General features: G+C 39.0%; 1 protein-coding gene across 1 annotated transcript; it reads right to left on the bottom strand.

The window, feature by feature from the left end:
* Positions 1-1,795: 1,795 nt before the first annotated feature.
* tgm2b (transglutaminase 2b) lies at positions 1,796-13,086 on the bottom strand. The gene is made up of 13 exons (XM_058632663.1): positions 12,983-13,086; positions 9,042-9,221; positions 7,810-8,028; positions 6,610-6,728; positions 6,052-6,180; positions 5,786-5,963; positions 5,534-5,666; positions 4,803-4,906; positions 4,463-4,702; positions 3,822-4,097; positions 3,581-3,741; positions 2,689-2,825; positions 1,796-2,292 (listed from the first exon to the last, which is right to left on the bottom strand). Exons 1-13 carry the CDS (start codon positions 12,990-12,992, stop codon positions 2,142-2,144), a joined length of 2,037 nt encoding a protein of 678 aa, XP_058488646.1. The 5' UTR covers positions 12,993-13,086; the 3' UTR covers positions 1,796-2,141.
* Positions 13,087-15,246: the final 2,160 nt, after the last annotated feature.

The following is a 15,246-nucleotide window of genomic DNA, read 5'->3' as shown; positions in this document are numbered from 1 at the left end:
CTTAAAGAATGGAAGAATTAACAGCATAAGAGTAAGACTGCAGATTGCAACAAGCAGAGCATATCAGGGAACTATGGTGGCCTTTAGTCTTCAGTTACTACACAGATTAAGAATAACAACATCCTTTTGTTGTTATTCTTAATTTGCATAATTAGCCTCTTGCTTCAAAATGAAGAAAAAAAACAAACAATGTTCTGGCTTCTTTGTTCATTCTAGCTGCTGTAGAAATGTGTTGGAGCAAGATGGCAGCCTGTGTAAAGCAAAGTACAACCTTCATAAAAAGCCTTTTTCTAAGGCTGGAAAAACCAAGCCATTTTTATATATAAAGTATAAAGTGATAATAAATAAGGAAGGTTAATTGCCATTAACCTCCCTTAAATGTACCACACTGAACCATAAACCATTGTCACATACATGTTACAAGCATGTCACAGGAAACTATTTCTTATTTTATGGAAACGCAAAACGCAAGCGTAAGCTCTTGTATCATTATGTGTCCTTCATTTTAACAGTGTGTTAAAGTTATATTGCATATTATATAATCTAAAACTGTTTATCATGTTTATCATGGGAGTTGGTGTCATTTTCACATGTATACCACCACCACGCATGTGTTAACTGTTAAATAGTTGCGTGTTGCTGCCAGCTACTGTACAGAACCAACAATGCATTCTGCAGATGCTTTTTTATCTTCCGCTCCAACAGTTACAGATATCATTTGTGGCCAGCAGAGAGCAGCACATCCTCCAATCTTCTGTCTATACTCACACACACATTAACACATACTTATATTTCAGTACTGTGTGTAAGGTTCTTTTTTTCACAAAAGCTTCAAGAAAGGAAACTTAATAATGTAAGAGCTTTATAACTAAATCGTAACATACTGTAAGACTTCTTAAAATCACAACCAGCACGGGTGCGTTTGTTTAAGCAGGTTTATGGGCGTATCTTTGTGTTTTCAGTCATACAGACATCTTACATTACTGCTGCTGTTGCCTCCATCTGTCTTGACATGAAACAAATCACTTCCTATGTGCAGTGTGTTAATGTTGCCGGGCAACACAAGACCCAAACACCGCTCTACTGACAAACACAGAGAGAGAGTTGTGTGGAGCTTAATCAGCATTGTATGAACTACTTTGACAATGGTTTGATAAAAGACTATATATTTTTTTAAAATGACACACTGCAGTTTTAAAACGAGAAACAACTGCTTTCTCGTGTTGGTTTTGTCTTATTTCAGTGATTATACGTTGTGTTTCACTCAATGACACTTGGATTTTAAAATAATAAAATCAATATTATCCACATTATTTTTAAGGAACATGCAGTGAGGAAAAAGGGAATCACACTGGACAAGGAAACTGAAAGTTCTTTAAAGATATGCTCATTTTGCTAATACAGTACAGGAGCCATGGTTTAAAAACAGAGACCTCCTTATCAGACAGACTGAGACTCAGACTCTAAGTCACAGCTTTCTTGGTTAATCAGGATTCATTGGCTGCACCTGTGTTCTCCCACAGCTGAGGGCAATCAGCCCAAGCAGGAGGTTATAAAGGCAGGTTGGAGAGTTCTCCTTCTTCAGTGGGGTTTTGTGACTAGAGGGTAAACATCTTCAGTTTCTGTTTTGACTAATACTAGGTTGGTTGTTTTTGTGCAAGTGTTGTTTCTCCCTTAATTAAGTTCTTAAGCATAAAGGTGCGTTTGTGCTGTATTTTGTTATTTTGTTAGTTTCCAAAATCCTGAAACATAACACATAGAAGAAAATGCTCCTACAAAATAATGAAATGTGGGATAATAATATGACCTTTTAATTGCAGCACAAGTATAAAAAAAATGGTACATGGTACTTAAAATACTATTCCTTTCACTTCAGACTGTGAGAAGAAACAGTACAGATTCTGGATAAAAAAAGATTTGCATGCACATATTAGCCAGCCTAAATTTATAATACAAAGTGTTCTCTGGTTACATTTTAAATCAAATAATCTCAATAAAAACAGATGTACAGCATAAAAAAAATGAAAACCTATAGTAATAGGAAAAGTTCTTCATGCATTAAAACTGTGCACAAAAGCATGCTTTGCTTAATGGCTAAAAAATATATTAAAAAAGCTGCTGTGAGTAGAGGCTGTAACGCTCTATTTCCCAATGATGACATTTCTGTAGCCTTTGACGTGACACAACTTGCTGCTGTTGAAGTCGACCACCAGCTTTCTCAGGCCAGAGTGGTTGGGAGTGAAGTAAATTTTCACCTTAGCATCTTCCCCTGGTCCCACTGAGGAGCCCAGCCTGTGGGATAAATATTTAAACATTACTTCTGTGACACATAGGGAGGACTTTATCACAGTCCTCCGATTGCATAAATATTTTGACAATCGATTATCACTGACAGACACATTTATGACTATTATGGAGACTAAACTAAACAAGAGGTACAACATGCTCACAGTTTCATGACTGCTGTTGGCCAACAACTGTACGGAATATAATCTCGTGCTCATGCAGTTCAAAGCTGCATTCAAGCAACGTTTTTGACTGGCTACTTGGTCCGACCAAAGTATACAATTAATGGTACGGGCGAGATAAGTCGACTGATGCGCTTGTGCAGGACATTAGCCGCTTCATGATGGAGAACACAAGCATTTCATACACTTACAGTTTCTTCCTACATTGAGACTCTCATACCTCTCTGAAATCACACGGCCCCCGGTGAGGTTGGCCCCCTCGATGCTGAAGCAGCAGTTCTCCAGCCGCTCGGGCAGTGGATTGTGGAGGGTGATCTCTGCTGCCAGTTTACGACTTATCTTTGGTTCACCCAGGATCTGCAGAGCACAGCCACCTCCAGATATTAGTCAATCAAAGTATCCGCAGAGTGCAGGTTTATTAGGGCTCAGGTGCTTGTAATGATAAACAGAACTTTTATAGCCAGAATATGTTGTAGACATCACTCACAGCTGAATGTGAGCTTCAGTGTTATTTCCTGTTGCATTTCCACCGAGCAGGACTAGTGCAGTTCAGCTCACCACGGAAAAGAGTACACTGTATAAATAGTGTCCAAAGGCTCTCAAGTATAAACTGAATAAACACTAAGTGTGGGGCAGAATTGGAGCAGGGGACACTTGTTTTGCAGCGTTTTCTCAGTGTTGACCTGGTGTGACAATTCTCTGTTGATTAATCATTGGACTGCAGTGTCGCTATCTCCATCCTTTGTCCCCCGTACTACGTGACCCAACGGAACTGTGCCAAAACGTTGGATGGTACAGGTTGATTACTTGGCCAGTCTAAGAGTGGATTGAATGTCGTTTGTGTTATATATATATATATATATATATATATATATATATATATATATATATATATATATATATATATATATATATATAGCGGAGGATGAATAGCAAGAAATACCAGGGTTTACCATTCCAAACCTCACCATGGTGAGCTGAACTGGACTGTATTGCTTGACAGAAATGAGGCTTGAGTGAGTTGAATGAGTTTTCACAATTGAAAGGGCAATAATTGCAGGAGATACTAAGCTGAACCAAAGTGCCCTAAGTGTTTTTTTTTGTCTACTCACTCTGACTTTAATGTCAGGATTCTCCAGCACAATGTTCCTCACTGCCAGCGTTGCCTCTTTGGTGGCATAGTCAAACAACAGAGCCGCCAAACGAATCAAGTTGTCCTCAGTGATTTGGCCTCCATATTTAGAGTAGTTCAGTCTGAGTGGAACACGCCTCTCTAGAAAAACAGGGGACAACATGTTTAAAAACACCAGTTTAGTATGTAAAGCACCGACGTGGTCGGCTTGGTGGTCTCACCTCCTCCTGGTGAGAGTTCAACATTGAGCAGGTCTTTAAAGCCACAGTTTTGTCCCAGGAAGCCATTGTAGGACACGGCGCAGGAGCCAAACACCAAGCGGCACTTCTTCGCGCTTTGCGTGTTGTTCGTTACCACAGCAAACACGTCGAAGTCGCAGCCCTTCCTCATGTCTGCCGTCACCTTGATGGTGAGGTGCAGCCCTTCATTCTGCTGTTGGTGGAGCAACTTGTTTTGGTGGTTGGCTTTCTTGAAAGCCTCCCGCTCTTCATCAGAACCTATGCGGATGCAACAAAATCACACAACGAACTGCCATAAGCGTTTATACCGTCATACTGCTGAACATCCATGTTTTTTAGCAGTAGAATCCACTTCTGAAACTTTAAATGAGTGCTTCTTGCTGCTTTCAACCATACTCCAACCTGTTGCTGCAGGTTCACTTCGGCAGCACTATGCTGCGATCATGCTTCCCCCTTTTGCCTCGGTCAGTCTTGACATAAAATAAATCAGCGTGGGAATGCCAGGAATGTAATCAGCATTGTGTGGATTGCATGTGATTTATTTAAAGTTTACACACTGTATTTTTAAGAGTTGGAATGAATCCATAGTTTTGACATTTTGGGAATTAGATTTGTGTCCCTACCTTCGGGATACTTGTAAAGATGAGTAATATCCTCTCTGGCGTCACTGCCAACACTCTTTGTGCTGATTTTCTGGCCCACTACTGTAGTAGTAGTGACCTTCGAAGTGCTGCCATCTTTCTTCTTCATGGAGGTGATGACATCAGCGTTGACCTCCGCAAAGACAAATGGGGCATCGTACTTAAACAAGAGCTCTCCGTCCTTGATGGCTCTCAGAGGGACGGGGCCGCAGCAGTACACTCCTGAGAGAAAATGCCCAAATAAAGACAAATGATCAAATTTGATGAGCATTTCCCTTTTGAATGAAAACAACAACATGAATGCCGTGGTGCAGTTTGTTACCTTCACTTTTCTCCTGAGGTGTAGGGTCGCTGGCCTGCCAGCCATTAAAATCAGGTTTAAGGTCGGGCCTGGTCATCCAGCTCTCCACCCAGCAGTGATAGTTCCTATGGATTTATTACACACCATCAACTTGATTCCTGTATTTACACTTATCTGTCTTTTGTGACCATTTAATCATAACACTGCCTGCCTGCTCTTCTTCAGGTGTCATTAACTAAAAAGCTGATTTAAGCACAACTAACCCACAATGGTGTAAATCTCTTCTGTTGATGTTAACATTAAGTATACAGTATTTATCTCCAGTTAAAGCTCCAGTGTCGCCCCCTGTGGACATCAGAGTAACTGGTAATAAATCAGCATTGTGTCAACGAATTTGGCAAAGTACCAGTTTTAAATGTTACACACTAGAGCTTTAATGGTCAAATCAGGGGAATTTTACAAATGTCTCCTTATTCCCTAAGAAATATTTAATTTAATTTACAATTGCCAAAAATGAAGTAGATTTCAAAGTTTGTTTGTTTTTTAATTTCACTTAACACTTGTACAGTAACACAAACACAAACTATTTACATAAGGTGCAGTGGATTAAAATGAATTATCATTTTTTATATGGTTTGCATTAATATGACGCATAAATCTACATTTGTTAACTTTACATAATTTCTTACTGTAATGTATGTGCCTCAAATCCATGCTGTGGTACAACATACATATACCGTTTGCGTACTTACCAGATCATTTCTCTGGACTGAATGAGTTCTCCATTTTCATTGATGAAGCGTTCAATAACCAGGTTGCTGTTGGTGTCGTGGGCTGACATGTAGTTGGTGACGACTCGGCAGGGAATGCCAAGAGCTCTGAAAACTGACAGGGAATAAAAAAAAACAAAAACCTTACATTACACGATATGTTGCATCTGTTTGATACAAATCAAGTTTGCTGTTCAGTGATAGACTGCCAAACTGCACTCTGCTCTATCTTACCTGAGCAGGCCACTGCAGCAAACACCCAGCACTGTCCATAGCGCACAGGTTGACAAGCTTGCGTGTCCCAGTTGCGCAGAATCTCCACACTGCCTCTCCAGAACAACGGGCTCACACCTCCTTCATAACCATCTGTCCATTTTCCCAGCAACACCCCTTTGTCATCATTGCAATTCACCTGAAAGGAAAGGAGTGTACTATTAATATTAAATAAATTATTTCTAAACAGAAAAGTGCACAAGAATCAGAAAATAAACATGTCTCACCATAGCGCTGAGCACTCTGGACACATAGATAGGATTTCTCCTGCCTGAGCAGTCTTTGCCAGGATTTTTCAGACATTTAGGATTCATATCCAGAATCCTCAGACAGATGTCAAGAATCCCACTTTCAAACTGAAAAAAAAGGAAAATATACTTTACGTTCGCTCTTAGTCAACTTGAAGGCATGTCCCTTTTTGTCAAGTTTTGAAACAAATGTAAAAACCCAGCAAATAGTGTTTGTTGTTTTGGGAGAAAGCAACCCACTATTAATGCTAAGTTCAGCTGTATCAGCTATATAAGAAAACATGGACAAAAAGATAACAATTTTTCAGAGGCTAAATGAGACTGCCTGCTGTAAGACATACATATTTAATTTCATCGGGAGTTACAGTTCGGCATTTCAGTTCTGGAACACATTAGTCATGTGATAAGTGGCTATTGCCCTGTTATCAGAGTCAACACACTCCTTCATTACTCCAGCACGATGTTGGCTTGCCTGCTTGTCTTAGCATGCATGATGATGTTGTGTGAGGAGAACAGCATCGGTGTTGGTGTTCGTACCTGGCCAAAGTTCCAGGGAGTAGCTATGGGATGCTTGTAACTTCCTCGGAAAATGATCCCATCCTGAGACAAGACGTATTCTGCCAAACTCTGCTCATCCTCCATGTAAACTGCATCACCTGTGACCAGGACACATTACCATCAGTACAACGTCTGTCCCCCTGCATGTCCAAACTGGTGGACATGTAGTAGGCTGGTAGGCTTTAGCATTGGAGACAAAAATACATACGTATTTACAGCATTGTTTCCTTTAAGAATAGCTCCTTGCTTTAGGACACTTTCGTGCTGGGAAAGATCAGAAGGTCATATAGTCTCATACATGTTCATTCTATATGAGTTTTAGCTTTCCTAACACTGTAGAATCAGGGGGAATCCACACATTGTGGCCTTATCTTTTTGTATCTAAAGTAAAATTGCACTTTTTTTGTATAAAAAAAACAAGATATGTTTAGAGTTTATTATATATAGGCATTTAATATACAACTCTTGAGTTTGTATGCAAGTACAATCTGTTTGAATGAAAGCCTAAGAATTTGCCTTTTAATATGTACTTAAGGCAAAGGCTTGCTTTAATCAAGACCAACATCTTGCAACACCATCTATGGCAGCATAAATGAACAGATGGCTCTGCCCACATAAACACAATTCCTAAACAAATAAAGGAGGAAGAGGAAGCAGCAGAGAGAGAGAGAGAGAGAGAAAGGAAGAATGGAGTGTTGTGAGTGTTTAAATTCTTTTGGGTAGGTGAAGGCCCTAACAGTTCCCTGATGAAAGGACTGGGTAAGTGGAGGAACTGTCTCATCATTAGGTGTCATTTGTCCATACACACTGGACCTTTTTAGGATGCTTGCACAAAGGTTTTTTAACTAGAAAGAAAGAGCCAGACTACCTGGTACCCTTCTAAATTCAGGTCTTAACGCTATGCCAAGCCAACAGCTGCTTAAGTGACTTTACATTTATGAAAAAGAAACAAGACTGGAGTGATTTGTCTCATGTAAACGATTCCCAAAATGTCAAACTACTCCTTTTGAAATCATGGTGAACTTGCAGCCTTGTACCTCCAGTAAAATCATGTCACCACGGCTCCTGAATATCTGCCGTCATGATCCCATTCTGGCATGAAACATGATCAACAAAGCACTTTGGAGAAGAACACAGGATTCATGGCATGACAACATGACATATGGTCTGTTCACTCACCTGGGCACCAGGGGTTAAAGAGCAGAATGAACTCGATCCGCGCTGAATGACCCAGGGTCAGTGTGTAGCGGCCTATAGGGGCATCGGGGGCGCAGCAGATGGACACGGCCACCGTGTCCCCAGGAGGACTGATGATAGCGGCGCTCCAGCGGGAAGTGTCAACGTTGGCAGACAGACCAAATACAGCCCTGGTGCCATACTGCTCATGTGGCTGAGGACCTGCACAACAGCGACAGAAGATATTAGAATCCTGCATGTGTGGGAATGGGACTTTTCCCAAACCATGTTAAATTTAGAGCAAACATCTGAGGAATGTTCTCATGTACGGACAGAATAACTATATAATGGTACCTAATTAAGTGTCATGTCTCCCACATTAGATCTTTGAATTCTTTTAAAGGTACATTGTGTAAAAAAAAAATACATGAATTTAAAATCATTCATAAAGGACAGGAATGATGTCTGATGTCCTTCTCAATGGGTGGGCCTGATGATTCCTCTCCAACCCATTAAAATGTACTTGACTTTAAAAAGGCTGATAATGTTATCTGTGATTATTCACATGGTTTCCTGTTGTGCATGGCGAGCAACCACTGTCTTATCAAACGCTACATGACAACTTTATCCAAATATTAAGAGTGGAGAGGAGTGAGAAGAGAAGAGATTTTTTTGCAGTGTATTTTTTTTTTCATATTCTCGGAATCAAAGTATCTGGGGCTCCCAACAATAACAGCAAAATCTACCCGCACAGCTTTGAGGGAGAGGTTGAGCTTAACAATGGAAACAACAACAGAACCTCTTGCAAGTAATGGAAGTGCTTTCAAAGTAAAAGGCAGTAGCAGTGCAACTGATGAGAGAAAAGGGAAAATTCCCTCTTTCCCTTCCTTCCTTTTTCTCAGTGCAAGGACATGATGCAAACAGTGTTTTCCATATTTCCCCCTCATTGCAAGGTCATTATAAACATAACTTTGAACCCAACAGTAAAAGGTCAGAAATTCCTCTTGTTTGTAAAGCTCCACTGTGTAACTCCTTGTTACATAGTGCTCGTGTGGCTTCCACTAAGCCACTCAGGTGAGCCTGCATAGCTTTGTGAAATAACAACTCCAGGTCCCTTTTCCAACTTTCTCCTTTAACATTTGTTTCAGTAACTCAAACACAGATTGTCATTGGCAGATATTAGAATATGATGATTAGAGATTATGATAAGTATAGAGTTACTGAAGGAGTTATACCTGTTTCTGCAACAAAGTCAAGTGAGCTGAGTCCTGGCTGATAATTCCCGGAGCGAAGATACAGGCTGATTGTGAACACTTGGCCTCTTCTCACGATCAGACGATCTACACCGTTGAGATCAGTGCGATGGTCAGTGTTGTTGAATTCACTCTCCAGGTCACAGCGTTCGATATCCAGAACTTCATTGAAGGAATAAAGAAGAAGAAAACATTAAAACAAATGCCGCTTTCATGCACTATCATATATACTTTATTCTTGCAGCCTTATTCAAGTGTTGGAGAGGAACATTTTCAATTTCATATTCTTGAATTGTTTTACACTGTGTAAAACATATGCACTACATCTGTTTTCTGCTCGCCCATGCTTCCTTATTCCAATAGGAGGATATAAGTTTATGGAGTATTTCAATGGCCACAGTAAAGTCTTCATGGAGCTGTAAAATGTTTAGCAGGTGTGGGACAGAGACGCTTGGACTTTCACAACAGACTTGTGGAGAACTATAAACTACATTTAATGAGAGTTTAGATTTCCTTATGTTGTTTGTTATGTCAGTTGGCCTCTTCATCCTTCACCTCACCTGACAGTAAAAGGTGGTTTGTTTGTTTGTTGTTGATGATGATGCAGCATCACTGAATATGTTTTTTTTTTTACATTTTCTAAAAGTGTGCTTCTTTCCTTCCTTGGTTAAATATTTGTAAAGGTGGTTAACAACCGCAGCAAATTATGTGGACTTACGCATGCAGTCATTTATGGTAAAATGTGTCACACAAGGTTTTCTATGAACTTACTGTGACAGGAGGAGAATAGACACACAGACAGTTACTTCCAATGAAACGTGCCAACATAAATCCCCTCCCTCTCTCCACTGCACTAAGTGTGACTTAGTGAATCCCTTCATTGGACTTCTTGTTTGTAGGAAAACTACAAGAAACACTACTGAATAATCCACAGGTCAGTGTCTCTCCCAAAAGTCGTACCTTAGTTCAGAAAAGAAAAGTCCTGGAAACGGGCAGGAAGTGGTGGAGTCACGGCTGGGCTTGACTTAAGTAAACAAAGACAAAGCTGCAAACACTTCCTGCTGTTTTACATGAATTCCGTGGGGGGTCATTCCTCTACTTCTCAAGGCTCTAAGATTTTACTAATCTTAACCTTGGGCCACTAACCATGAGGGTCTTGTTTGTGTTTCCAATTGTGATAAATGCTTTCAAGATGACTATAATGCTATACCTATCCAAAGTCAGCTGGAGGTTTGGAGGCAGAAGACTTTGGTGTTTACATTTGATGGCACAGGGTTTGCGTTGAACAATATACTAATTAGATAAATACTTGGTATGTATTCAAGTTATTAAGATTATGTTGTTTTCTTTTTCTTTTGGAGCAGTGAGCTTTTAATCACACCCCAAAACACAAGGTAATATATCCATTGAAACAGATGCTCAGCTGTCCACAATGTAAAAACAATGATGAATAACATATGAAAGACTGTGACCCAGAACCTGATGATGCAATGAGATGAATGACCTCATCCCCTCTGTAATGATTTGCCTTACAGCCTTACTGTGGTTTCATGAGCGGTGTAAAGGAACTTCAGTTTGATTTGCTTCCAAACTTCACAGTTACAGTATAAGTCTTTTGAGGTGAAGCCGTTGTGCTCTGTTCCAGATGGTGTGCATAAGTGGTGCGAAGCCAAAGTGAATACATTTCATTAGCCGCCAGTGTATTCTATAGGGTCACATAACTTGCAGCAGCTCAACGATCTGATATAAAAAGCAGAAGGCAGAGATTCCTCAGCCGTGACCTTGACTCCTTCACTCAGCTTTACATAATTCGCATGCCCACTCCTCGCTCCCACTAACTCCCACAAAGCAGCCGACTCTGGCAGCAATGACGCCAGCATGAGCCTAATAAGGCAAGTAAAACTAAATGTCATTGGTGTCAACATGGGTCGACTTTAAATCCTGGAAAAATAAATACAAAAACAACCAACATAAGAAAAAGAACTTTTCATTCCTGCAGGTAACACCCATGCTGATTCATGGACTTCATCACAGACACTTCTACTGTCTATTCATCTATATATACACATTCTGCAAAGGTGTTAAAAAAAGACACATTTATTTTCCACATTCGTATTTCTTAATGAATAAAATTAAAGTCTCTATGAAAGATTAAACCAATGTCGGCTGCAACGAAGCTTTAAACAGCTGCAACTCGTTCAGAACGCTGCAGCTCGAGTTTTAACTAGAACGAAAAGATCAGAGCACATTGCTCCAGTTTTAGAGTCTTTACACTGGCTTCCAGTCACTTAGAATAGACTTTAAAGTTCTGCTGCTGTTCGTCAACAAATCCCAAAATGGTTTAGGTCCAGAATACATATAATAATGACATATTAAAAGAAGTTACACCTTGTAGAGCTCTGAGATCAACTGACTCAGGTCAGATAGTTGACCACAGAGTTTAAATCAAACATGGTGAAGCAGCATTTAGTTGTTTTGCTGCACAAAAGTGGAACAAACTCCCATTGGAAGCGAAATCAACACCAAATGTGAATATTTTTAAATCCAGGTTAAAAACACTGCTTTTTCTCATATGTTTATGATTGAGCTCTTTTAAAGCATTTTTATCAGCACTTAAATTGTTGTTTCATGCTGCACAATCATAGTTTGTGCTCCATTGCTCCAGTTATAATTGGGTTTGGTTGAAATTGTACATTTTAATGTTTCCAAAATTTGAAATTTGTTTATAATGTAAAGCACATTGATTTGCCCTTGTACCATTGTTAATATAAATAAAGCTGTCTTGCCTAATGATTGATCAATCCGTCATATTTGTCTTGATAAATTGATTAGTTGCCTGGGTCCATAAAATGTCAAAAATATTTTAAATATGACAGCTATAATGTGACGTCTGATGACAATGATGAGTGAAACTGCAGGTTTGGGATGTTTGAATGAGTTTGCAAGGACTTAAAGCAAACTATTTGTTGTGTGTGTGTGTGTGTGTGTGTGTGTGTAAAGATAACTGCAGCTAGCTGGTGGAGGCTCTCAGCTGCTATCACAGGCATTTAAGTCCCAAGGCAACAGCCCTCCGCTGAAACATCGGGGTGAAAGATTTTTCAGATGCTCTGGTCTTTAGATCTCTGAATGTTTGCTTGAAAGAGCAGCATGAGGTGAACAGATGTCGTCACCTCACATTTGTCACCTTTGTTATTCTCACACAGTGAAAGCCCAACATGACTTTCACTTATTTTACACGGAGAGGAACAACAAAACTGCACACGTCAATAAAAGGCATTAAAGGTGTAGTGATTCATGATTAAGAGGAAAAGCAGACATAACTTGTTGTACAAGGCCCCACCTGTTAAATAATAACACATTAAAAGTGTCAATGACATTTGGAATCCTTCAATTGATTTACCATGCTGTGAATTCACTATTTGAAGTTATAACCAAAACAGCTGATTTGCATTATCATCATCTTCATCATCAATGCTGCGTCTATATTGTTGTGCTTGTGCACATACTGTAGGAATGTGTTGAGAAAATATTTTCCCAAAGAAAATTGCCGTCTGACAGCATAGTAAACCTGTGAGAACGTTCAAAAAGCTCCATGTATTCAACACACAGTGAATAAATATGGATTATTTTTTGACACTTGCTGTACTTAAATATCAAAAGCAGTTTTCTGATATAAAATGTACTTAAGTTAAGTTAAGTTTCTCTCATCTCCCTCTGTAAACAGGCAGCACACTGAATGCTGTCTATTGTACATACAGTAACACACTGACTATGCATACAGTAAGTATGTATCATACAACCCCACAAACTGAACTATCCCTGTAACAGTGAGCAGTTTTAGTTCTTGTAAAGCTTCAGAAAAAGTAAAAATAAAACCTTATTTTTTTTTTTTACAAATGAATGAAAACTTAATGTTCTCTTACCTTGAGTCATGACTGCTGTGTCTTTGACTGTGTCTTCAGTGAGTGTCCAGCTCAGACTGGGACTAATGTCTCTCACCCTGTCGTTATCTGGGTTTTATTTATGGTCCTCCACTGCAGTCAGGCTGATTGTGGGCGTGACACGACCCTCCCCTCCAGAGGGGTGGGGGGTGAAAAAAGCAACTCATGGGGCGAGGGAGGGCACACATGTGTATCATCAGTGATTCATCACTGCAGACAACGCTAGCTCAGCTATGACGTCACTGAACAGTCTTTAATTGTTGCAAAAGTGTTTTACTGATGAATTAATAAAACAGTGTAGTTCACAGCGAGGTCACAGTTGTGGTTTTGTTTCAGTTAAAGGCACAGTGTGTACAATTTATTGATGATGTTGGGTGTTGCAGATGACGTTCCAAACCTATGCAGTTCTCCTTCACTTATTATAAAAAACTTAAAATAAGATATTTAGTTTGTCCTGGGCTAATCTAATAACATGGTGGAGCTGGCCCAACTCCTCATATTAATATAATAGACTAATTCTGAAATAATGCAAAACAACAATTTGCACAACCATCAGGCAATTATTTTTTTTTAGAGTAGAATCTTTTTATCTTCAATTTCTGTCAAATGGAAATGATTTCACCTCAATTTTACACCTTTAAATGTAGGAATGTTATCAATATGAGGCTGTAGTGAATGAATAATGCAGGTGATTTAGAATTTATTTTCCTAGCAAATTAAGTGTTTCACTTTTTTGCTCTTTAGCGACGTTTATGCTTTATCCAGGTTTGTGTATCTAATTGTGTGCAACATAACTCAAAAAGTTTGGTATTTTGATTGACTAAAGTCTGTGACCCAAGAAAGAAGATAATAGACTTTAGTAGCGATCCAGACATGGATTTATTATTGCTATTATTATTATTATTATTATTATTATTATTATTATCATTATTAGAACAAGCCTATACATAGGTTGTGGTTATCGTTGTGATCAGTAACAAGTTGATAAAACATTTTAATTATACGATAAAAATCGAAATAAATATTTAAATATTTTAGCCTTTGTTTGAATAAAAGATTATCACCTCACAGTTTGTAGGTTTTCATTACATCCTGGGTGCAAAGCCAAAGAGATTATACTCTAATTGCAGATTAAAGGTGAAGAATTTTCCAACATGTGCATCTATTTACTGTAACACTAAACCACTGATATTAATCCATTGGTGAATATATTAATTGCTCCTGTTTGAGTAACATCTATTATTAACTACAGTGCAGCTGTCTATTGACACTGAGTCATTTTAAATAGTACACTTTTGTCTGTTAGCTTTTTGTTGATTTTTAATTTGATTTCCCTCACTCAACTTTCTTAAACAGGAACATGTTTATTTAACCATAATGCAACAACAGAAATTTACAGCATTTTATTTTATTTTAAGTTCAAGTTTAACTTTGAGAACTTTAGTTTTTATTGAACAATCATCACCTTTAATAGGGGTTTTATTCCACAGGATGCTGCCTAAACTCTTCAAGCCTTATTTTAGGGAGGTAGCATCACAAAGTGATTTTGCATGAGGGGAAGTTTTTTTCTGCTATAATTGATTGCATTGGGGTCCACATGATGAACCCTTTTTGTCGCTAGTATTTTCCCTCAATTACCTTTTATTCCCTTTTGCACGTACTCTGGCTATGGCCAAGACAAAATGAATGAGAAGGTAGCTGGTTCAAATCCTGGGAAGGGCTGGGTTTCCTACCCAATCCCCCCGCTCCTATCTAAATATGCATCCATGTTCACATTTCTTTTTCCTTCTCCTGTGTGCAATGATAATAAATACTATATATAAAAAAAAATATATATATAAGAGTAAAGGCTAATTCAACCTGCTGAAGTTGTTATCGTGTGTCTTCACTATAACATATGACAACTACTACAACTATGCACCAAAAATGCTTATGTCGGTAATAATTTTGGCATTTTAATTGGCAATACAAGTTAAGGGTGAAGGCAGTCATGTGGTTTTAACTACAAACATGAGTCTTGGCTCCACAGTCGGACATTATGTCAGGAAAATGAATTCAGTGAATAAGAGAAGAGAAACCAAAGCCAGAGCGCTGTCCAAAACCCACACTGTGGAAATGACTCGGTGCCTTTGCCAAGAGAGGCTTGAATATTTCAGAGAGGCTGTGCCATCTATCACCTCAACTCACTTCCAAGGAAGGGGTGGGGGCGTTAGATAGAAGTTGACGTAATCAAGTGAACAAAGAAA

The sequence above is a fragment of the Solea solea genome, chromosome 6 (assembly GCF_958295425.1).
Source record: "Solea solea chromosome 6, fSolSol10.1, whole genome shotgun sequence".
Lineage (NCBI taxonomy): Eukaryota > Metazoa > Chordata > Actinopteri > Pleuronectiformes > Soleidae > Solea > Solea solea.
The sequence above is the reverse complement of the archived record's forward strand: the minus strand, read 5'-3'. Positions and strand labels throughout refer to the sequence as shown.